Genomic DNA, 25119 nt, shown 5'->3' on the forward strand with positions numbered 1-25119 from the left:
TTCCTTTTTCGTTGGATTTAAATTTGTTTTTGACTTGAACCTATACTGATAACCTCCATAGTAACACAGGTGGTAAAGAGAAAGCTTTAAAGTGTGTAAAGTTTTCAGGAGCATTATATAAAAGTTGCACAATGTCATACGCATGAACACAAAACACCACAACATACATGATAGCTGTTTTACAGGGAATTATGGAAAATGTAAGGATAGTTACTGTTTTTCAATGTATAACGAAACTTGCCAATTATCGATTATCTGATTTTTATTGTATATAGTAATTTTTTACATTTGCATGATTCTAACACTATCTTAATAACTAACCTAGTAGCTAATTTGGAATTACTGACAAGACTGCATATAAAAACGTTTTTAAATTTAATTTAATAAAACATTTTCAGAAAGACCTTATGCAGTAACAGGGTTAGGGGACAAATACAGTAAAAATGGAAGATGCAAGTTAAAAATGTACAGATTTATCTTAAATTTACAAATGTGTATTACATTAACTGTAATAATGTAATGTTACTAAAATCAGGCAGTAAAGAGAAAACCACTTGATGAATTAGAGTTCAAAACAAGAACAAGTTTTAAGGCAACAAACTTCAATGGATTTTTTGAGTTTGTGTAACAAAAGTCGGGAAACTCCTGCAAAAATAAGTTGAGAAAACTCAAAAATCTGCTTCAGCTGGTTGCCTTCAAATTTTAAGCTGCCTTTTTTATCACAGTAAAAGTGTCCAGTGTCATACACACAAATATACCAAAACCACAACCACACATTAAATAAAAAGTTCTATTTGATCTATTAGTTTAGCAATATTTAATTTGACCCTGAGGCTGGCAAACAAAATTTTATATTAAACACTTTCTCTTTCTAAAACTTTGTTAAAGAATTACATAAATCAGATTTTTTGATGTTTCTAGCCCTATTTCATACCCTATTTATGGAAAGCCCCACACATTTTCAGAGATATATTCTTGAAATATTTTATACAAGCTCTGCCCTGCAGTGTGCTGCTGAACATCCAGCAAGTATCGCAATTAGTGTACTTTAACTCTCCTTGCATGAGCACCATCTGCAGATGGCAGGAAGCTAACTTTAAGTACTAGACAACCCCCCCCGTCATAATGAGGTCTATTACGTGTTGCTGTGGATGTAAATGTCAGTGCGTAATTAAATGTAGAAACAGCAAAAGTAAAGGTATGAGAGATGCCTGTGTTCATTTTACAGCGTCATGGACCCAGACACTCCCAGCCACATATGTCTGAGTCTCAGGGGCGAGGGAGAGCTCCAGCACGGACACCAATCTGTTTTCAATGGCTTAATAAGCTCTCCTAAAACACATTTATGCAGTGTCTATTACAAGAGCCAACCTTCTGTCCACAAGACACTCAACATGAAAGCACATTTCTCTCTACTTCTGAGGCCGCAAGTATAACACATTATTTGTGATTCGGCGGTTTTAGTAACACATCAAGTATTGTGACTTGTTTTAGCTATGTGGTTTTGCTTTTAATGTGTTATTTAATGGTATATGAGCTAATATAGTGCACCATGTTGATAAAATGATGTTGATGATCGACTGTTGCTGCATTACTTTGCTACCTGAAGATGTTGTCATTATATATATATATATATATATATATATATATATATATATATATATATATATATATATATATATATATATATATGTGTGTGTGTGTGTGTGTGTGTGTGTTTTTTACATTTATTACATTTATTTATTTTCATTTAGTAATTGTCACGAACACCGACTCAAGGAAATCATTAGAAAATGCATTCAAATATGTCTGCAATAACAAAGTAATTTCTAAAGTGCTGCTTTTCTGAATGTCAAAAGGTTGGACCCTTGTGGGGTTTCAGAGCGGTTCACTAGAATTTTGTTAATGTTTCAAATGAACCCAGACCCCTCTAAAGCAAACCGAGCAGATCATTATGGAGGTGTGAAGACTTAAAATGTGCATCAAGAGTGCCAATCTACTCCACACATTTTGGAGAGGTAACAAAACCATCTCTTGTGACTCCTATATAGCCTTGGATTTGTTCTTATTTCTCGTGGCCAATCGTGGTTCTAATAACATAATGCATTTCAAAAACCGCCTCAGTGCTATTTTCAAAACAAGCAAACAAAAGCTTCTATCTACACTGCTTCCTCCACTTCCACCTCCTTTCTCTGCTGCTTTTAATTGTTTTGCCTTTAATCTTCAGGAAATTGGACCTCACATTAATTATGAGTCGCAGGTCGGGGTTTGATGATGAAAGAGGGACGTGAGAGAAAAAAGCAGAGGAAAACACTAAGCATATTCAGTGCAAAAAAACGCCACAGATCAAGTGTGTGTGCTTGAATGGCAGATGAATAACGGGCTAGAAGGTAATAAGCAATAAGAAAGAGCCAGTTCTGAACAAGTACAGCAACAAAGAGGAACGTGCCTCATGAGACTGGATTGTATTTGGAGATAAAATTAGAATTTCACCTGTTTTAAGGAGAGAGCTTTCCGCTGGCTTTCCCATTTATCTCAATAGCAGCCGTGCAGCTAATGCATATTTGCTCAGGATTTATGTGTTGCTTGTAAAAAGTTTTATTTTGTAGGCTACTTTTGAAAGGCAGTCAGTTGATAAAGATGCTTTTTGCAGCCAGATGGTGTAGTTATGACCGGGTTTAACGGGCCCCTGCTAACAAGCCAAGTCTTGTGGCCTTGTGTTTGGTCAGCCAACATTCATATTTCATTAAATATAGTGGGGGAACAAACTTGAGCATTTCCAAGAGTTTCTATAATATCTGTATACTATAAAGCCACTTGATGTTCATTCTTTTTGTACATGTAAATGCATCCATAAGGAGGATTTGCTCTAGGTAGATTAATTGAAATGTACTGACTGTGTCGATTAACAGCAAAATGTCGGTGAATTGACCTTTTTAGAAAGAACCTGGCAGTTGAGAGGCATGTGTGAAAGAAGTATCTCCTCTATAAAGAAGACGAAGAGTGTTGATGTACATGATGCATTCTAATGTGAGAAAGATCAAAGCTTCCTCTGGTAAAGAGAGATCGAGACAGTTAGATTAAGAAGTGCTTTCTCTCATCTTGACATGAAATGCTATTTTCCAGACTTTCATCCCCTCACTCTATTCTTGAAAGTCAATGTAAATGATTTGTTCGCTTAAGATTAACAGAATAAGAGACTGTTTAGGAGCCAGGAGAGATTTAAAAGCTGTTTTAAAGTTTAGGGTCTGTAATTTAACAATAAATACTTCTTTCGAACTGAAAAAAAGCATTGCGGTTTTCACAAAAAATCAAGCAGCATAACTGTTTTCAACACTGATAATAATCAGAAAATGTAGGTTAGCGTATTAGAATGATTTTTGCTCCTTTAGATGTATTTTTAAAATATACTAACAACTAAAACGATAAAGACACAGAGAAACAGTACTGCTGAAATCACTTTCATAATTTTTTTTTCAAGTTGGTGAGCAATAAAAATATTGACAAAGCCAATTAGAATCCATCCTCCTATAATAGACTCGAGAATTTAAAGCGGCAGATGAGTATGCATTTAGAATAAACAGATGATAACGTTCGCTGACGCTACTATCGTTATTTTTAAAACGATTGTTTTTGGTGTCAGTGGGCATTTAGAGACTTATTTAAAAAAAACATTTAAAGGGGTCATATGATGCGATTTTAATTTTTCTTTTCTCTTTGGAGTGCAGTCTCTGAAGTTACACAGACTAAAGTCTCAAAATCAAAGAGATTCTTTATAAAAGTTATGACATGTCCACACCCCCTTAAAACGACTTGTTAAAACAATCCCACACTTTCTACGTCACAGAGTGGGTTTATTTTCATAACACCGCCCAAATGTTTTATGCAAAGGAACTATTATTCTCTATGTAGTTTTGTTGTCGGTGCCTACTTTCTTTGTGCTTCAAAAAGGAGTTAAATGAATGCATGAAACGTGTTTCACTCCATCTCGAATCATGCTCGCAGAAAGCTCTACGTAGCTTACGCTTTCAAGTCTTTCCATTCTACGCTTTTTAGTCTCGAGCAAGACTGGGCGCCATCCACATTGCATGATTTGACTGATTTTTACGTAGAAAGGGTTTGCGTATACTTGCTACTTTGTTTCTAGCATATGCAAAGTTTTGCAGTGTCAACATAAAATCAAGAATCAGGTTTTGTTTACATATGTTAGCTTTAAAGCCACTTAATTGCAGATAAAAATGCTGAAAATCTTTTCTGAATAAACTGACAAAAACAAAAACCGATCTTGGACTAGACTATTGTAAAACTATTGTATCTTTTGTCATAAAATGCCTTTACTATCAATAGCAGGCAGCAAATTGTTGCTTGTTCATACATTAATTTCTCAACCGTCAATTGTTTGAAATGCTCAGCTGTACCGTACCGACATGCTCCACCCTAACTTCCTGTTTCAACAGAAAATACAACTACACAGGAAAGAAAATGTACCATGAAAGCCATGTCATAATTTGAGATGCAGCTAATAAAACCGATCAGTCGTAAAATGTTTCACTGCTATAACTATTAAATAAATAACACATGAACTCCCTTTTCATTACAAGCAGAACTTTATTTATGAACCGGATGTTGTCTAACATAATCAAGATAGTTATGTGGGCATTATGTGGCTGATGGTGACCTGTAATTAGGCACAAATACAAAACGACAGCAATTGAAATTCAAAGACAGTCACCCAGACTAAATAATAGGATGCAGTTAAATAAGAGCAATTAACATCTCTTGACCTGAGGTTTTCTTAGTTCAGGCTCGAACCTGTTACATACACCAAGTTCACTGCGGTGGGATGAGAGTTTTGACTTTCTGTTTCTCATTGGAATATCAAATTAGATTAACAGCGCTGAATACAAAGCCAGCTGAATTATTGCTGCAGTGAGTTGTGAGTGCCCATCTTCTTTTTGTTGAATATAATTTCTAATTTCCTGCTGGTCTCAGAATTGTGTGAATTCCCCTTACACCTTTTCTTTCTGCTCCATGAATAAAACTCGTTGAAAATGCAGGCTTTTGCCCTAAGATCACTTGGTATTCAGCTTTGTGTTTAGTTCCCCCAAATCCCAAACTATGTAAATGTACCACAAAACCAGATTTATATTTTATTTAAATATAAGAAAGAGGATCTTTGGACAAATGCCATCTGTGACCTGCTGGTGATTACCACAGAAACAAATTCTGACTCTTAGACCCTCAGTTCTGCGTGGAATACAGGCAAACACTATTTTGAAATATGACCATGCCACTTAAAAATTATTCCCCATTCTGAGCTGTTTCAATTTTAAAAAAAAGCTTGCACTGACTGATCTTAAAATATATTAGGGCGTTAGTTTTGTCTCAGAAAGCATAATTGTAATGGGTTTTTTTTGCACGTTAATAAACATTACTTAAATATCCTAATTGAACTATGCCCTAGTCTAAGCCCTGTCTATGAAACTGGGCCAAGATGTTTAAAAAAATCTGGCCTGTGCTAGTTTTTCTTCCAGCATGTTGTGACCATGCCAATTCTGTTATCCTCTAGTTCAGTGGTTCCCAACCTTTTCTTGTTTGAGGCACCCTTGGAAAGCCTTTCAAAAGTTCCCAGCACCCCTATAAGGAAATAGATATTTAAAATCTCCGTAGCTTTTTTATTATTATTTATTTATTTGTTTCATTTCGAGAGTTTGCATGCAACAACACCTTATACCTAGTCCTAGATGATATGAGAATACTGTTTACACTGATTCTGCCTTAATAAAAAAATTTTGTTGAAATTTTGGCGGCACCCTCAAAAGATCTCACGGCACCCCTTAGTGCCGCGGCACACCGGTTGGGAACCACTGCTCTAGTTGCTTCCACAACTCCACTCAGAAGAATTATGAAAGAAAACAAAATTGGACTGCACAATATTGGTATATTTTCTTCCCAAAATTCAAAATGTATTGACAGGCATACATTTTGAACAAATAGAAGAAACTAATCATAACTTTGTAATTGGATTTGTATTAAATTTGGGTTTACTGTGCCATATGCACGATTTCTATACAATAAAGGACATTAATGTCTTATATTATAAGGAAGCGTGGTCATAAAACAGTTTATGACCATGCTTTCTTATAATATCAGACATTAATGCCTTGTTTCTTGCAAAATCCCAGCCCATCTTAAAGCAGCATTGCTATTTTAGCAGCCATTTCTAAACCATATTTCTCAATAACGAACTGAACCAAAACAATCCAGGCATATTGTGTGAGATTTCAGTAATGGAAATAAGCCAAGACCTTTATCTGAAATTAGCCGTCTGATTTGGGTTTCATGAGGCTGTGGTAATATCCGTATACGAGCCCCCTTCATTTCTGCTCTGCATTTTCCAGGCTGCTTAAATGAAAGCTGGAGGAACTGAAGACTTTGAACGATCTTTTGTCTGGTTCATGTGTCAACATCAAGCCCGTATCTTCCTTTGTTTGATCAGAATGCATAACCCGCACTTCTATTGATTGTCTTTTAGAAGCATGCATCACCAAACAAGCTGTGCATTTGCTCCCCGATCATGACAGATGATGAATTCTGCATATGTAATAGGTGATATTTTAGATTTGCCTTGTCTCCCAGAATCACAACAACTTTGAGACTTCCACGGTGAGAAATCACACAGCTCATCTCGCTGTCACAAACGCTACACCTCGTCGTTGGTATGGCGACCAGCTATTTTAGAACCTCACCTAAATAGTGGCGGGTCCTTTGAGGTTTGTTATTGTGTATCTCCAGTATGCAGATGTGTATAAAAGCAACTGCATAATAAGTTCCCCTCGCTGCCTTTCCAAACAGCCCTTTGCAGCCTGTCGCTTGGGTTTGATAAGGAGAGTATTTTTATATCTCCAGGAAAGAGATGGCATTTTGTCTGCGCCTCACTTTTTTTGCTCCTGATCTTTACTCTGGGAGATTCATGGTTGGCTTTATGTGTAATTACACACTCTCAATTCAGCTGTTTAAATATATACACACACACACACACACAGCTTTCATATATATATAACCTGTAAGATAACAGTGCTTTACTCATATCATCTGTAACACTTTAGAGTACAGTTCCATCATGAATGAATAACTGCACAATAACTCATGAGTAACGCAATATTAGCACTAGTAACTACTAACTAGTAACTCTGATTAATGAATTAGTACTCACTAGTAATGACTGAAGTCTTTGTAAGCTTTTGCAGGTTTTGTAAAGTATCGGACAGTAGTTATTCCTTCTAAAAATGAAAATGGATGAGTCCTCTCCAGTGAATGAGTGTCATGAGAATGAGAGTCCAAGTAGTTGATGAAAACATCACAAGTAGTAATTCACATTACTGTAGTCCAACTATTAACATCTTGTGAAATTAAAAACTCATCGAGACATTTTAACTGGCTAAAAACATCTTGTCCGAGTCAAAAGAGAAATATGCACAAATTAGTTCTAAAAACAGTCTAAATTAGCTCGAATCAATATTGTCAACACTTTATTTCAATAGTCCGCTTTAAACAATAAGTAACTTTGTAACTGCATGTCAACTAGCAGTCATTAGAGTGTTCGAAGACTATCTGCTTAATATCTTCTAACACTTTATTTTGATGAAACATATAATATACTATGAGAAACTTTACAAGTATATGTCCACTTTTTCTTATTTTACCCTAAACCTGCCCTAACAGTCTACTTTGAGAGTTAGACATCTAGTTGCAAAATAATGCGAATTAGTTAACATGTAGTTACTAAGGTACTTATCAATCAATCAATCACTTTTATTTATGTAGCGCTTTTAATAATACAGACTGTGTCTTAGCACTGAGCGGTATCATCTAGGAGAATAGAGCGATAGTAATGTATAACACCAAGATGAAAGACTTCATTTTTATTAAATGCAGAGATCATCTGTGTAATCAAATCAACGATAATCTCTAGAAATTAAGTGTCACCAACTAAGCAAGCCAAAGGCAACAGCGGCAAGGAACCAGAACCTCATCCGTGACAGATGGAAAGAAAAAGAACCTCGGGAGAAACCAGGCTCAGTTGGGGGCCAGTTTTCCTCTGGCTGGACAACCAGCAGTTAAATTTTTAGCCCGAACCGGGCTAATATGGTCATACTTGCTGGTTCTAGAAAAGGCTCTAGATGCTGCATTCCTGAACAGCTGAAGTCTGTTTATCAAGCATGCAGAACAAACACCCAATAAAGCACTACGATATTCAATAAATGCATGAATTAACATTTCTGCATTTGACGTTGAGAACATAGGTTGCAATTCAGCTGTGCTTTTGAGAAGGAAAAATGCAGTTTTACAGATACAAAAGATCATGCGAGACGCCGGTGTGTTACGCAGGACCACAGGGAAGGCTCTACACTGGAAAGACATGACAGTGAAGCTGCAGCAAACATTCATCACTGCGGGCTGTATTATATTGAAATTATTGCGTACTTCGCAAGGCCAAAAGACCTGCTTGTTTTCACTTAACATTGCAACCTGGTCATTATCAAAATAAAAAAGGAATTGAAGTAACAAATAAAAAATTACACTGCTCAACTGCTTAAATAGCCTGTACAGTCTGTGCCATTCAGCGTGAGCACTGCCTCACTGTGCTGTTTTAGTCTATTATATTTTAGAAAAGAACGAAAATAGCATAGCTGTATTTATAATGTTTATAGTTTTTATTAGGCCTATTATTATTATTAGCCTATTATTATTTTTGTTGTTGTCAAAAATGTAAAAAATAGCTAATAATAACGTTTTTAACCTGTTGTGATCATCTTGTGATGCCTTGAATTTGGACTTATATGTGGCCTATGGCATATGGCTTGTCTGCTGGGTATTTCAGCCTACTTTTACAAGCATTTTATTTTTAAATGCATCCGTTTTAACTCCCCTTTCTCACCTTTGTTCATAGGGTGAAGGAAGTGAATCAGTATGAAGCCAAATGTTTCAATATGCGCCACATACTGGATATAGCCTAAAACATCACTGTGGTCACGAATGGTACAGATTTCAATGACATCGACATTAATATATTTCAGCGCTTTTATTAAGAAACCTAAAGCTAGCCAGCGTAATAACTTCACAATAATAAAATAATAATAATCAATCAATAAAAAAATAATAATAATAATAATTTAAATATTACATCTTAAAATGCTTTACATAAACATATAAAACATTAAAATACCCAAATTAAAGATAATAATCAAAAAGATGAGAAACACTTGAAAATAAAATAACTAATAAATATTCAGAGCAGCCCACGACTCTTACAAAAACCCTAGAAAAAAAATATTACACACACATTAAAAAAATATATATATTTATTTGGCATGAAATATTAAATACGAATTCTGGCACACCTGACTGAGTGGCATGACTCTGACATGATATATTTGGACGAACGCACTGGAGCATTTACTTGGATTATTATCTTATAATGGCATAAGAATTTAGTTGTTTTTGGTCATAATTGTAGAACGTCATTAATTTAGCTATTTTTAAGCTATATGAGCCAGCTTAAAATACTTTCAAATCGAAAACAAAATATAAATGATCAAAACGATTATATTCAGTGGCTTTTCCTAATTTTCTTAGTGATATTTAGTGCCAGTTTAGCAGGAAATTACAAATTTGTCGTCTTTGACTCTTTGGATGGAAACATTGCTAGTATCACTATCCCGTTTCACTGAGCAGAAAAGAGCGGCTTGCGTATTGAGCAAATCTCCTTTGGTGTTAAACATAAAAAAATAGGGTAAAATGAAACGCTACTGACAAAATCTCTTAAGCAATGAAAGAGCAATGATATTTTCCTCTGCTGGAAGCACAGCTATAAAAATGGCATGTTGATTTCTCTCAGCGCTTTCATCCGTTGTTTAATGTGACAGTTATTTTTCCGTATAAAAGCCTTCGAACTTTGTGGGGGAGACAGAAACAACAGCAGAAGTGGCGGGGGGTTCCTGCACACCTGCAGAAGTGATGATGCCCCCCTATAGATAGTGGACGTCCCTCCTGCTGGCCTTTGGCTGTAAACAGCTGAGACAGTAGTCATGTGACCCGCTCGCGAGTCTCTTGATGAAGACATCTCATGCTCTTCTGCCTCTGCTCTTCCCGTGTTCCCATCAGCACTTACAGCAGTGCTCAGGGAGCGAGTGCTGAGCTATTCTCTGTAGTGGAATGAAAGATATGATTTCCATCACTCATGGCTTCTTGATTGTCCTGCTGCAGAGGTATGATGACAGGCCCGATGTGCCGCAGACTGCAGAGTGCAGAGGAAGAATAATGATCATCTATGTAATTAGTTCTTTGGGGCTCTTTTTTCCTTCGACACACTTTTTTCTTGCTCTTTTCCTCTTGTAAGTACCCTTGTGATGAATGGTTGCTCATTGTCCAATTCATGAGTGCGGTAAGGAAGTCCACTGAGTTTGTTTGTGCTTGGAAGAAAATCTTACCTGCTGAGAAGCTGAACGCTGTTATGCTGTTATTTTATCAACTGAACGTTTTTTTTGACCGATACAGATGTTGCCTTTTAAATTGCTGATAAATGGTTGAACAATGAAAGCTGTGAGCAAGATTTTTAAAAATGCAAATGCTTCATACTCTTAGATTCACGTATATATGTTACTCATAAAATTACCACCATAACCATTTTAATGATTTAAATGATTGGTTTCACCTGCATTCAGTTACGCATTCACAGCTGCATCCAGTCAAACGCTACATAAACCATAAACTTTTCTCTCACTTACAGCTGAGTATTATCTGCGTTTATCACTATCATAGCGATAGCAACTTTATGGAGCCATTCTGTGTTTTCTGAGTTATTAGCATCTTGATATTTGCCCCTGTATTTTGAATTGCTCTATCGTCTTGCCATTTGGATTCTCTTTGTCCCCGCTTGGACTATTGTTTTTTTTTTATGGATTAATATCATGGTCAGGGGCTATTGGATTTTGTTCGCCGATCAATGACCCAAACCAGCACTAGGAATACTCTGAGGCTTGCCCCTGATATACCTGTTTGCCATTATTTGACCCTTGCTTGTTTGTGACCATGCCTGTACTAAAACCTCTGCACATGGATCCGAACATCTCTAGTCCCATTCGCCCTGCTACAGGTGTTGTGTGGAGGGCATAAAGGGTGGTATATACAGTCGTACCCTGTGACATTTTGAATACAATGTCCCAGAAAATGTACACTAAGTGTGTGTTTAACAAAAATATACATTTTTACTTGAGGTTAAACTGCATGGTGAAAACAGTCCTGCTTAGTGGCAACTTTGAGACTCTGCCTTGAGTAGTAACAGTTTGATATGACATTTTCTATGCTTTACCCTAAATGCAGCTCATATCTAATTGTTTGTCAGCTAAATCTCTTAACAGAAGGCTCTCAGGAAGACTATTATTTGATTATTTTCCACTCTATCCATATGGCAGTCATCTTTCTAATATACAGAAGCGAAGTGATTAAATCTCTAGCAGTGTAAATATGCGATGCTAATTTTAGATGTAGAACATGTTCATCTGCTCTAAAGCATAACATTCTTCTTCCATCTTCAACTACAAAAAAACCCCCAAAATACTTGGAGAGCTGCAAATATTTAAATTTGAGAATAAATAACAAATCTTCCACTAATAATATTTCTCAATGTTATTGTACATTGTGTGGATAAATATTGAACCTTTGGCGGTTTAGGCTTTTTTTAGGGGGAAAAAAGGGAAGGATAATCAAGGAAGATGAAACGCAGAAGATGAAAGTGTTTTTCCCGCAGCTGTGCCAATGAGTCAGCTTACCATGGGAGCATTGCTGCAAGAATAGTTTCATCAAAATATTTATATTGTGCACCGATGCCACTTTATCTGTTTCTATCACACACTCACTCAAATGTAACCAAGTGCGTAATTTTTTTTTTTTTACTTTAAACTCCTAAACATACATTTAGGAACTTAAAGCAAGTCAACCAAGCACTCCAACCATAGCTCACATCATTCAGTGTGACTCACAGGAGGATTTATTGATGTTTAATAAAGCCTTCAAGGAGAATTCACGGAGGCTGTTGAAGTATTAAGAAGAAACAAGTCTATTTCCATGTATTACGTGTGCAGAGGTGAAATGGAGTTTGCAACTTTAGTCACACAATGTGGTTTGTCAAATGCAAATTTTTTGTGTGTTATACCTTTGAACTTTCTATTAATCAAACAATGATGTAAAAGTTATTGATATTACTGCTACACAGAATTGGGTACAAAATAAAAGGTTTACGACATGATTTATCGTTTAAAATGATACATCTTTGCAGAGAAAACACCAAGACGGATAAATATGATTGCATTATTTGCATATCCAATATTTTTATTCTTGAAGAATATGTTTCCAATATATTTATTCATCAGAGCTTTTGCAGTATCGTCAATCAGCGACGGAACTTTGTGAATGCTAAAAATACTCATTCAACTGATTCATCAAAGCTGGGTATATTCCTTCAGTAAGTTCAGCCCAGTGAGCCCACATTCGGATACTATTGACTCATGTATTGTAGCTGTATTGAAGAAAAATGAGTCAGTGCAAGTGAATGAGTGCGAGTCATTCACTTAAAAGATTCATTCAAAAGAACACATTCTACATATTGCATATCACTGTAATATCCTGCTAACTTCTAAACCTAAAGCCACTCTGCAAATGAAAGTACTCATTAAATGAAATATAACGCATACCAAAAAGCCATCTTTCAAAGGTATATTTACTCAGTTTTGACCTTGGAAATAATCTTTGTGTCATGTCTTCAGCAAAAACAGTTTTAGGGATTTACTTCATATTAAAGCCTAAAAAAAATAAGCTATTTGAGCATAAGAAACAGCATTCACGAGGCAGTTAATTTAATTTAATTTGTGTAATTTAATTGTGACTCCAGATAGCAGTTTTTCAGATTTTAGGATTCCCCCTTTCATTTAGATAGGACTCTGATAAGACTCAGACTTTCCTTGAAAGGGACTTTGTTCATATGAGTAACTTCTTGGTGGGCGCCAACATTGCTGATACATACCCCCTCAACGTCTGAGCAGTCTCACCCCTGTGTGTGTGTAAATAGAGCGTGGGTTGGATGTCCCGGTGAGCCTTGAAGGTATTTCCTTTGCTGCCTGGCTCTTTTGAGAACAGGTTTTCAGCAGATTTTCTCGGCAGCCTAATTCAACAGCAACTCATTAATCCCAGCGTCTGAACGATGCCACTGCAGCTCTGAAACCTGCTGTCTCCATTATAGATGACTGCACAAAAACCTGCTCCTCACACCCTGCTAATTGGAAAAGTAAACTTCTTTCTTTTGAGCTTCATTAGGAGATTAATCACGTAAGTGACACCTGTGATTCTCAACCACTGGTACTTGTAACCCAAGGGGGTGCTTAAGCAGCTTCACATTTTTTCTTCTGATGTCCTTATACAGCAACTTGTTAACAAATTACTTTTTTAAAAGAGAGAAAAACTTTTTAAACTTTTTATACCCCTGGTTTCAAAATCAAGGTTTAAGCTTAGTCCCAGACTAAAATATATGTCTGATTTGTTTAAGCTGAAAGAAACTTCCACTGACTGATATATATATATATGTATATATATCATATATATAAAATATATCAATCTTTGTTTTGCAAGATGCACACCAGCAATATTTTACAGTATGGCTTAATGAAAAGCAAGAGTGCCTGCATTAAAGAAAAAGAAAATTAAAAAAGCCTAAAAAATTCCAAACATTTTCTAAATTAAAAACTTGTTAAACTTTTTAGCAAGTTTTCAGCAAGCAAATTTCTAAAGTCATTGCTGTGACATCTGTGCTGAAGGCAGAACCTGACTTTGCTGAGTTCTGTGTGTTACTAGGTCAACATCTTTGTTGACCCTGGAACAACATTGTGATTAGCCAATCAGATTTAAAGAACCATTTTATAGTTTTTGTGAAGTTTAGACTCACAATCAGTGTTTGATTTAAATACATAATTGTTGAAAATAATGCGCATTTTTTCTTTATTTTGTTTTTATTACTGTAAATGAAAAGTTTCCATTTAAGGATTTTCTAAAACATTCATAGATAAGATTTGGGAAGAATATTTTAAAATTAAAACTAACCTCATAAAATTCTGATTATCCGTTATTTTAAGAGGTTTAATGAACGTTTTTAAATTACAGCTTTTCAATATTAAAAATCATTGTGACCTTGTCTGAAAGTGAATTATTGTAATAATGGCAATTAAAAACTCTAAATGGTAATGATATTCTGCTATTAATTCAACTACTAGAAAGCGAGAAATGACAGTAACACTTTATTTTAGGGTCTCTTAACTAGTTGTTTATCAGCATGCATATTATTAGAATATTAGCCATTTATTAATAGTAATGAAGCACATATTAACGCCTTATTCTATGTCACCTTATTCTACATCCTTAAACTATTAATAATCAGCAAATTAGGAATTTGCAGTTAATAGTGATATAGTCTTCCCTATTCTAAAGTGTTACTGAAATAACTTTAACCAGCGAAGGTTTAACCTTAGGTGTTTAACTGTTTAAAAAAGCTCACACTTTTTAAGCAGCCCACAGACTAGACTGACCTTTTTAGAAGACCAGTTATCAAACCTAAGCTGGTTTTAGCTGTTATTTGAGAGACAAAGATGGATATAACAGAGAAGAACCACCTGCAACCCATCAGTGAGTCACAATGAGCTCTCTTTGTGAGTGTTTACCGTACCATTTACCGAGCACATTTAGTCTGTAAATAAATGTGACGTGAACTTCAGTCAGTAGGTGTAGAGACAATGCCTGACGCAAGTTTTTTAACCTCGCAGTCTGCTGTGAATGCTATGGGTTACCGGGCTAATGTGTTCTGATGCGAGGGACAGTCGTCACTGCTCAATGGCCATCAATACAAATGACTGCTGACTCTACGGCCGCTGCCAAGACATCTCATTAAATGTACTGGCTAATCCAATCATGTCAGCGCGAGTGTGCATCGATGCAAATTATTCCGCAGATACCCGTGAAATTAGGTGCTCACAAACAGGTTTTCTTTTAGACCTCAGGAACATGGTGTATGATAATCACCTTTTCCGATTGCCCTCCTGATTGGACGTCTCGGTACTTTTTTCACGCCCTCTTCCATGCAACTATTGTATCTGGGATAATGCAGAGGTCACATTCTCGGTATGGCAGCGACAAGTCATGCTGACTTAATTGCTTCGGGCTGCGTTTGTAGTTGGAATCATGGGGTCGATAATCTGCATGACACTATTTGTGTAGAAAGTACCACTCAGCGAACCACTTCCCTGTTGTCTATTGTGTTTGTTCCCACACAAATGTGATTGTTTTGCACAGGTGCGCAAGAGCGACTTTCCAAAATGCATCACAGTATTCTTTTTGGATTTCGCTGTGAGGAAATGTTACAGCGCTCTTTTATCATTTTTCGAGAGCATTAATGCCCAACTCAAAGGGGCCGCAGTACCTGCTGTTCAGAGATTCATCCATCTTTAAATCCATAAATTTGTAACAGCCGTTTCTAGACCTCTGCTGTTTCCTTTTGCCGTTTCCACGAATGATGTATCACCTACTCCTGCGAGTTTGAAAAAGCTGCTCTCCATCCTTTCAGATGGATGCGGGCCTGCTGTGTAGATGTACAACCACCAGGGTGCCGTCTGCTAAGATGTCAAGGCCCTCAGCCTGAAGGCTGCAGAAGTCTTCCTTAAACCTCAGATTACAGCTGATAACTTCACCTCGTAACTGCCAGAAGAAGCAGCCTTCGGCGTTATTCGCTATGTGGCACGCTATAGCCAACAGAGCAGGCGCAGCACAACATTAGAAACCCATTACTGTGACTTATTGCATGTTTTAAAGCCTTGAGAGGCTGTAGTCTCTGCTGAGAGAAGGCAAAGAGAAGACAGCTGCTTGTACAACAAAGCTCAAGACTTTCTGCAGTGAGAAAGTGAAAAATGCACAGTGCCTGAAGAGTTGTTATACTACAGCCAGTTGGGTTAGTGACAAACATGCTTGTTGTTGTTTTTTTCTTCTCCTGAATTGATAAATGTATGCAAAATAAAAATTATTCAAATTCACTTTATTAATATAATTATTAGGAGAAACCTCTTCTATAATGAACATGCAGGTTAATATTGCTATTTTTCAGTCATAAAGTAAAAAATGCCAGTGTGGTATGGCTGTCCTTAAATATAACAGTGAAGAAGGAAAAATTATACATTATATTATATATATATATATATATATATATATATATATATATATATATATATATATATATATATATATATATATATATTCTTGGTTAAGTAACATTACTTATACTACCAGAACAAAATTTTCTGCATTTTTATCTTCACTTTTCTGTTATTTATCTTGCTGGAAGTAACCATCACAAGATTTTTTACACTGTTTAATGAAAGATGGACATTATCAGGAACGATATCCATGTAGGCTGTGGTGTTTAAACCATGCTCAAATGTACCTGAAGAGCCCAAAGTGTGCTAAACAATACTCTCCACACCATCACACCAACAGCAGCCTGAACCAACGATACAAAGCTGGATTGATCCATATTTTCATGTTGCTTTAGACTAGTCTTCCTTTTTCCAATCCTCCTTCCAAGCTTGGTGAATTTGTGCAAACTGTAGCCTTAGTTTCCCATTCTTAGCTGACAGGATCGGCATCTGGTGGGTTCTTTTGTAACTGTATCTCTTCTGCTTTAAGGTTCAACATGTTGTGTGTTCAGAGATGCTCTTCTCCAAAACCTTTTTTGTAACGAGTGGTTACTGTTGCTTTTCTATGAACCTGAACCAGTCTAGCTATTCTCCTTTGACCTCTCACATCAACAAGGCATCTTTGTTCACAGAACTGCCCCTTTCTGGATATTTTTAAAACCTTGAGAAGGAGGTTTGTGGAAATCCCAGTAGATCATCAGTTTCTGAAATGCTCAGATCAGCCGTCTAGCACCAACAGCAATGCTATGTTTACAGTATTAGCCATTGACCCAGTTGTTTTTTTTTAAGCTTAGGCAGTATCTCTGCAACTTCCATACTTTTCCTGCTGGTAATTATTATCAGTCAAGACAGGATTGCGCCAAGCTTACTGTCTTCACTACACCATCAGCTGCCATATTCTACACTACATCCTATGTATATCCAGTAAAAAGCTGATGAAAAGCTCAGATAACGACAGGAATCTCAAATGATCTCTTTGTTCACTGCCTGAAGAAAGTTTCAGTGCTCGCACCTCCACTCAAATCTCCCCAGTTCCCAAGGCAAATATGAGATGAATATGTAAAGTGCCGCCTCCATTATTACATTTCTCCTTTTGTTAGTTTTCTCTCTGTTGGGTTTGTAATTATGTGCTCTGGTTGCTGTAGAGAACAAAAGCAGTAAAGCAGGGAGTCATGATCCAGGCAGTGAGTGAACGCTTTGGGGTTTCGAGGAAGTACAGAAGTCCACAAGCGTTTGATTAGAACTCGGTCCATGTCCCAGAGTGGAGCTTAGTGAATATATAAGTCAAGCTCAGATTTTAATATGGATGGGGTGCACAAAGCATCTCAGCCCTTCTAGATCTCAGGGGGTTTATGTGCAAAGCCCAAGCCACACGGTGACTTTGCAATGAATGATGTATTTTATTAATGCACGTGTACTCAGCTGGCAGGTTACTAACAAGTAACGCGCCCTAAAGTAATGGTAGATTTATACTCATGAGCAGAAACAGAGCTCAGAGAAATTCAGAAGCTACTGGGGATGATCAGGGTATATGTGTAAATGCAGACAGATATTTGAGAGCAAAAGCCAAACCAAATTTGTAATGCCCTATGGGTTAAACGAAGCAACCGAAGACACCTCTAGCATTTTAGAGCATGATTTATTAATATGAACAGATTGTTGAAGACTAGCTTCACATACAGAAGGGCTCACAGTTTCGTGCGATGTATCTTCCAATCATTTATCATTCGTTGTGAACAGTATCAGTGTGAGGTAAAGTTTACACCTCATGCAAGGAATGCAACTTTTATGTGGCTTCATTATATATTTGCTAAATTTTAATTAGTCACACACAGTTAAAATGGCACATATATATATTGTCTGCTCATCCCTTCTTTAGACTCTGGGTGGCACAATTATAAAATAATATCAGCATTCAGAACCACACTGCTGCACAGATTGGCTTCTCGGCTCTTGCAAGATGTTTTCAGCATTTTAAACACACATTAATTAAACCGCTTTACCCTAAGAGGGTGTTTTTTGGGGGGTTTTATATATTGATTTACCATGTTAAGCATCAGCCTGTTTTGGAATCACAAATATTGGATCACGGCCCAAATCTGAACAGCAAATTGGTTACACCTGAACCATTTTGGAACAAAAAGACCCCCACAAACCAAAAAAAAAAAAAGGTCACTGACTTGACAACACACATACCTGCATACTAAAAAAATATACAATTTAAGTAAATAATTATATTTTAACGTCATATGTTTGAATTATATTATATAATGATTAAATATAGAACTTGAGTAGCGTGTATATTTAAAATCAGAAAACTGGCGCATTACAGATTTGTCAGTAATGCTGTATAAGTGTAAATGTTTAGTTAGGTTGATTATTACTTTTAGCCTTTTGTGATCAATTTGGAAACAGCAGAAAACCTTTCACATTAAAAATAAAACCTTTAGCTCACTGAAGGGTGTCAACACGAAAGACTGCCCTGTTTGTTTCTCTAGACAAGCCTTTGTAACTGTTTTGTACAAGGCCCTTTTTGTAATAATACAACAATACAAACTAGTACTCCTGTTGTTCCAGGAGGAAGTAAAGATGAGTAATGAAGCAATTAGCAAACACTGGAGTGTGAGCGAGCAGCTGTGGGATCTCAGTCCAAACAGAGCATTGTCTTACTCATACAGCCTAGAGTTTAAAACCATAAAAAAACACAATGCAGTCTGCACACTTGACACAGCGTGTCCTGACAGAAGGTTACTGAAGTTGTCAGGATATGTTTTTTGTTTTATGTAAAAAATGCACATTAAATCACGGAGGAACTGGAGAATGGGTTATTCTTCTGCTTTTTCATAACTATAGACATTGTTCATCTTTGTTAAACTAAAAACGATGAAATTATTCTACTTCCAACTGATAAATGAAACACAACTACATTTACATAATGGGTCTGTGCAATGCATGGTGATATGAATCAATTTTAATGTATGTTTATTAATACTTCTGGAACAATGCATGACATCTTATATGCAAATTCTGTAGGGAAACAGGATTTGTTTTATCGAGCCAGTTCATGCAGATGATTCAAAAACAAGAACTTCAAAAATGAATAATTTGAATGATCACTCCTTTTTCTTGAAACATTGCCATCCTTTTTTAATATGCATTTATTTTTACCTTTATTGCTAAGTAATTTGCTCAACAATTTATTTTCCCAACCCCCTCCTCTGCCACCAATCTTCGATGATTGGCTGATTGGTCTCATTTTTGCTTCATCAAGCCTTGTAATGTCTGATAAAGCAAAGCAGCACCTAGTGGCCAAGAATGGATTGGCATTTTCATTCAGATCAACTCGAAAAGACCAACAAGTGGACAAGCTATATGCTAATGATTCAAGTTGACGTCTTGGGATTCATTTAGAAAGTGACTCATTTTAATGATTCATAGTCAACTCTTTCTTTTGAGAGACATTAACTTTATACACGGTGCACTTTAGATTTAAAACTTTGCTAAATGTTTTTATTCATTTAGAGCCATGTTTCACACTGAGAAAGGTAATATTCAAAAATTCATAATAGGAGCACTGATGTTGCTTTCTGTATGTCCTGTTTATCCATGTACTGGACTACTGTTTAAAAAGTTTTATTAAAAAAAAAAGGATATGTGGGTTGTAGCCTCATGCTAATTTGTTTAGTATGGTGCAATCAGTGGCAAGCGTGATGAACCTGGATGACTATGTGTTGAGAAACCAGTTGTTTTGGCAAATTATTCTTTTTTTCTTCTTTCACTGGCATAGCCCACAGGTTTAGAGACAAAAAGCAGGCTGTCCATCTGGTGATGATGTAACTTTGTTTTATGGAGATGTTATCCTACAGAGCAGGATGTTTGCCGACAGAAGTCATGTGGAGCCATTATGGTTTTCAGCTAGAGAAAAACATGTCTAGCAAAATGGTTTTTAGTTGTGAACACATGGCTAAAGCGCTAACACAGACTGCACGCATCTGTCTCTATTGAAAATGAAGAATCCTGAAGGAGAACTTAGCCATATGGGCAACATCAGAGCTAATGAAACTGTTTATGCATTTTAGAGACCGTGTTTGTGATTTCTGTATTAATGGGAGGCTGAGAAAAGTGTCCAGAATCTGAATGCAGAGATGTGCAGATGATGGATATTTTACAGCCCAATTCCACATCCCCCTTCTGCATTCTGTAGTCGCAAACTGCCATCAGCTGCTTGGAGTGAGATTTATTCACAGACCATAAATTTTACATGTGTGCCCATAAATACCACGTCTAGCAATTATATCAGAAAATGTTAACATTATTGGTAAAGAGAAATAGTGTTCTAATGCTTTATAGGGTATAACAAGTGATTGCTTAGTTATTATTAGAACCACATTGAATTTTACATCATGAATAAACCTACCTTGTCACAAATAATTCAAATTATGTGAAGATAATGAAACTTGTTGACCTTTACGCTCATTTCCATGTACGTAGACTTTAAGTTTGTGAAGACAAAGTTTTTTATCTCTATAATATTTTAACAAAAAGCTTCACTTTTTATTAATTTATAACAATGAGTGGCATTTGCTGCCCACATAAGATAAAATTTACTTGATTCAAACCAGACAAAAGCTTCATTCACTAGCTCTGGGAATTCTTATGCCTAAAACTAGCATAGAAATCCACTCATGTCGAGCAGTTCTCATTGACCTAGACCTCTTTATATGGATTTTTGGGGTTGTACTTAATTACAGCTGTTGTGTAATCAGTGAGTTCAACATCTGATGATTTGATGTCATCTTTATTGTCTATTTCAGGGGCATAGCGGGAAAGAACTGCGGCAGTATCATCTTATCTGCTGAAGAACTGGGGAACTGCAGGGTGAGTTTGTCAGTGTGTCTTTAGAGGGGCGCATGGTGTTGCATTCATTGTTTTCTCTCTTCAAGGACAGGCGAAAATGCATTTTTAGCAGATGCCTGTAGTTTACTCCGTGACCTTCAATTAAAAACACTCAGTCTCATTAAAGGCCAGAGTGCTGCTGTGCAGAGAGAAAACAGCTTGCTAGTTTTCGAATTTATCCATTCAAAACAAGAAATAGTGACTCTTGTCTTGACTGCGAGGATCTTTAAAAAGGGAAAAATACTACTTTATTTAAAAGGTCATGGAGCATTGGTCAGCAGAGCATGGTGTGAGCATTTGTCAGCAGAGCATGCTAAACTGCAAGGAAAAGGAACCAATCAATGATTTTTTTACACACATGGCCGTCAGGTCAGTAAGGGGGGCAGTGGATACTCTCAGAGAAGTGTGTGCAGATGGAGAAAGGGAATTGTTGTTTCAGATGAAGTCCACATCATCAATGTCCAGCATGTAATAAACGGAGACCTGATTAGATTTGATTCATTGGATTTTAGTCAAAATATACCTGCATTTTGTATGCGTTGCAGTAATTTGGACTGTACATTAACGCAAGCAGTTTTACACAGTTAAATGTTCATTAGTCAGCACTGGTTAACAACATTAGTAAACATAAACTGAGAATGAACAATATTTCTACAGCATTTATTAATCTTAGTTACTTTTGATTTCAGCATTTAGTTTATCCACTATAAACTAACATTTACAAACAATGAACAACAGTTTCCGTTAACTAATATTAAAAAAAGGTTATATTAATATATAGTGTAATAAATGCATTGGTTATTTTTTTAAAGCAGGCCAAATTAATTAATGTTAGCTAATATTAATTAACAGTGATCAGTACTTTTTTCTTCATCAACATTGGTTGATAAAAATTCAATTGTTTATTGTTAGGTGATGTTAGCTCAGACCATTTTGATTTTAGTATTTAAAAGTAAAATGGACTCTAAGTGTGTTTGTAGTTTGACACCCTGAAAAAGACTTATTAGCCGCAATGTATGAGTGTACCTGTGAGTTGTTCTGCCATGTGAAGCTTTATTTCAAGTATTTGAATTGTTGTTCATGGTAAAGCTGCAATTTGTAGCTTTTTTGTTTAAAAAGCATACAAAATCAATGTATGAGCAAGTACATAACCAACCAGTGATCAAAGATCTTCTTACCTTCACAAAGCTAGTCTTATAATAATGTTTTCTCGTTCTGGTAGGAATTTGCGGGAATTTTCTAGCATGCTGCTTTACATTAAGTCTGTAAACATAAATAAGTCGTCCTGGTTTGATGTGTTATGATCATTAAATTTAATCACCAATATAGTGTGGGGTAATGTATAGTTTTTTCTTCAATTGGTCAGAACAAAAGTGTCTGTCTTTTTACATATTTGTTCAGATAAAAATATCCAGTAATTCTTATGAGGTCAAGCTGTGTACTAATGGGTTAAAACAAACTAAGGTGCAGCTAGATAAGGTGTACAGTATAAATACACATGAAGTGCTATCTTGACACTTTATTTAAGTACATTATGTCTGTGTACTTGACTTTATAATTATGTTGTATAAAGTATGCAACACATATGTGACAATCTTTTGGTATTGGTAGCTTAGCTACCAAGCTGTATACAAATGTGTAACAGTATTAGCCTATTACTTCTACACAATTACAAACTGTTCCATAATTTAGTTACATGGTAAGTACATTTGGTTTTATGTAAGTACAACAGCTACTACTAAATACTTGGTGTTTACTTTGCATCGTGGACACCATAAAATAAAGTATTACCACAAATGATCTTTTATTTTAAATTACAGTTGAATTAATGCAATATAACAAGGACAATACACAACCATTAGTTTTATTGTTGTGGTCTCTTTGTTCTTTTGCCTGCATGCTTCAGCTGCAGCAAAGAGCTGAAATGATTTATAACGGGATTAAGTGTTTATCAGCTTGATCACACAGTAGTGGTTTGAGCAAATCACGCAGCCCTATACTTACACAAACAAAAGAACAACAGATCATTTATTTGATTACCTGCATATCATTTCACAGATTTCTGAGAACTTTGAATGTGTAATTGAAGCATTTGATTATAGAAATATTAAACTAAATGTCATCGGGGCAAAAATGTTTGTGAATCCCTGTTTCACAGCGACCTCATCTTCTGATTTAGACACTATAGCACAGTGTATCTCACAGCTATTGTAATGCGTTTGAGGGGGAAATGTCTAGCGATGTGGCTGTGAGTTCATTGTAAAGCGTTTGTAATGCTAAAGCGTTCTACATCATGCCCACTGCGCTCTTGTTAGGACTGTGACTGGACAATGCTCCTGTGAAGCACCTTCATTTCAATTTCTAAAGGATTTTCTACTGCCTCCATGCTCTTTGTATCGATGGCAGAGTTCATTTGTAGATCTTTTTGCTCCGCTGCCTATATTTTACACACCAAAAGCTTTAATTTGAGCTCAAGGTAATGCGAATCCAATGGAGTGGATTCTTGTTATACATCTGTCCCAGATCCCTCCTCCGTGGTTTAAGTCACATGCCTGCTAAGAAATCACTATCCAGCTCAATAAAGGCTTTTCCCTTCCTCATTAAAGTGTGAAGTATAATAATGGAGCTTTTAATAAACATAAATTTGAAATACCAATAGAAAGGGCTCATGTTAAAAAATGTTATCTACCAAGAGTGAGAGATGGGAACCTTGGTTTTCCCACATCAGATCGGGGGAAAATCAATCCTGAATTCTTTACTAATGATTTTTGCTAATTCCTTCTGTAGGCTGACAAAAATCATTCAAGAGAGCAAACTCAACCTAAAACTTGAATTCAGTTCAGCAGGATGAGTTTTACAATAGCCACGCGGTCCATTACCATTCAACTTGCACAAATGAAAATAGCGATCTAAATATTTGCCCAATGGAAACTCCCATATATCAGTCCATATAAAAGTTCATACGCTTGCATATGGTGGATTTTCAATAAGGCAATATATTTTGCAAAACTGCAATGGAAATGGCTTTTTTCGCATTTCAGGTCACTTGGAGCATGTAAACGTCATATGCTGATTCTTCAATGTACAATAATCTTAATATGTGGTTGCTCTGCAGTGTAGGCCAGGACACACCGAGCCAAAGCCAACCAAATAGCGACGATGAATGCGGACGGTGTTGTTGCCTTGCGTCAGCAGTGTCAGACAAAAAAAGCTACACTCCAACACACTGACTACTGCCAACAGCAAACTAAACACGTGTGTTATGTGCCAGTGTGAGATGAATTTGATGTCTATAACAGCAGCTATCAATAGTAAATATTCATCAATCAAACAGAGAAACCGGGACAAAGACATACGAGATAAAGACAGATAAATGAAACGTAAACAAATCAGCGCCTGCATACTTTACTTACTCGTTTTCATTGCTTTCGCTTTAATTCCCTGGCACCGACTCATTCGCAAAACTAGGCGTCCAATCAGAACGCGAGCCTGAAGAGACCCGATGAAAGCCGATGAGCAGAACACGCAAAAAACCGACTAACCTGACCATTAGCCTGACGAGAGCCGATTGGCGACTGTTAGCTTGGTGTGTCCCGGCCATATGAGGCTTTCCCTTCCATTAATGTTTAGGCAGTTTACATTGTACACATCTGCACTGCAGCCACTAAAGCTTATTGCAGCCACTCTAGTTGAGGCTTGTGTTCATTCCAGCCACATCACATGTTTTTCTGAAGTGGCTCTCCCTGCTGCTTCTTTAAAGAAACAAGCATACGCCTCATTTGAATAAATCTGTAAAACCTATCAAATCTCAACAAAATCTGGTGAGTATGGTAACTTCCTAAAACATGTTATGTCCGCCTTGTTACACCTGTGGTGCTAAGCTTTTCCTTCAACATTAATACAGGTTTTATATTTCTTCTTGTAAGAGACTGTT

General features: G+C 36.4%; 1 protein-coding gene across 3 annotated transcripts in view; it reads left to right on the forward strand.

Moving 5' to 3' along the window:
• cpne5b (copine Vb) overlaps positions 1–25119 on the forward strand; it is a 113592-nt gene that overhangs the window by 43631 nt on the left and 44842 nt on the right. For all 3 annotated transcript variants that reach the window (XM_043252867.1, XM_043252865.1, XM_043252866.1), the window contains one exon: positions 21104–21167. In XM_043252867.1, coding sequence (XP_043108802.1) covers positions 21104–21167 — 64 coding nt within the window. The remainder of the gene's footprint in view (positions 1–21103; positions 21168–25119) is intronic.

The sequence above is a fragment of the Puntigrus tetrazona genome, chromosome 11 (genome assembly GCF_018831695.1).
Source record: "Puntigrus tetrazona isolate hp1 chromosome 11, ASM1883169v1, whole genome shotgun sequence".
Lineage (NCBI taxonomy): Eukaryota > Metazoa > Chordata > Actinopteri > Cypriniformes > Cyprinidae > Puntigrus > Puntigrus tetrazona.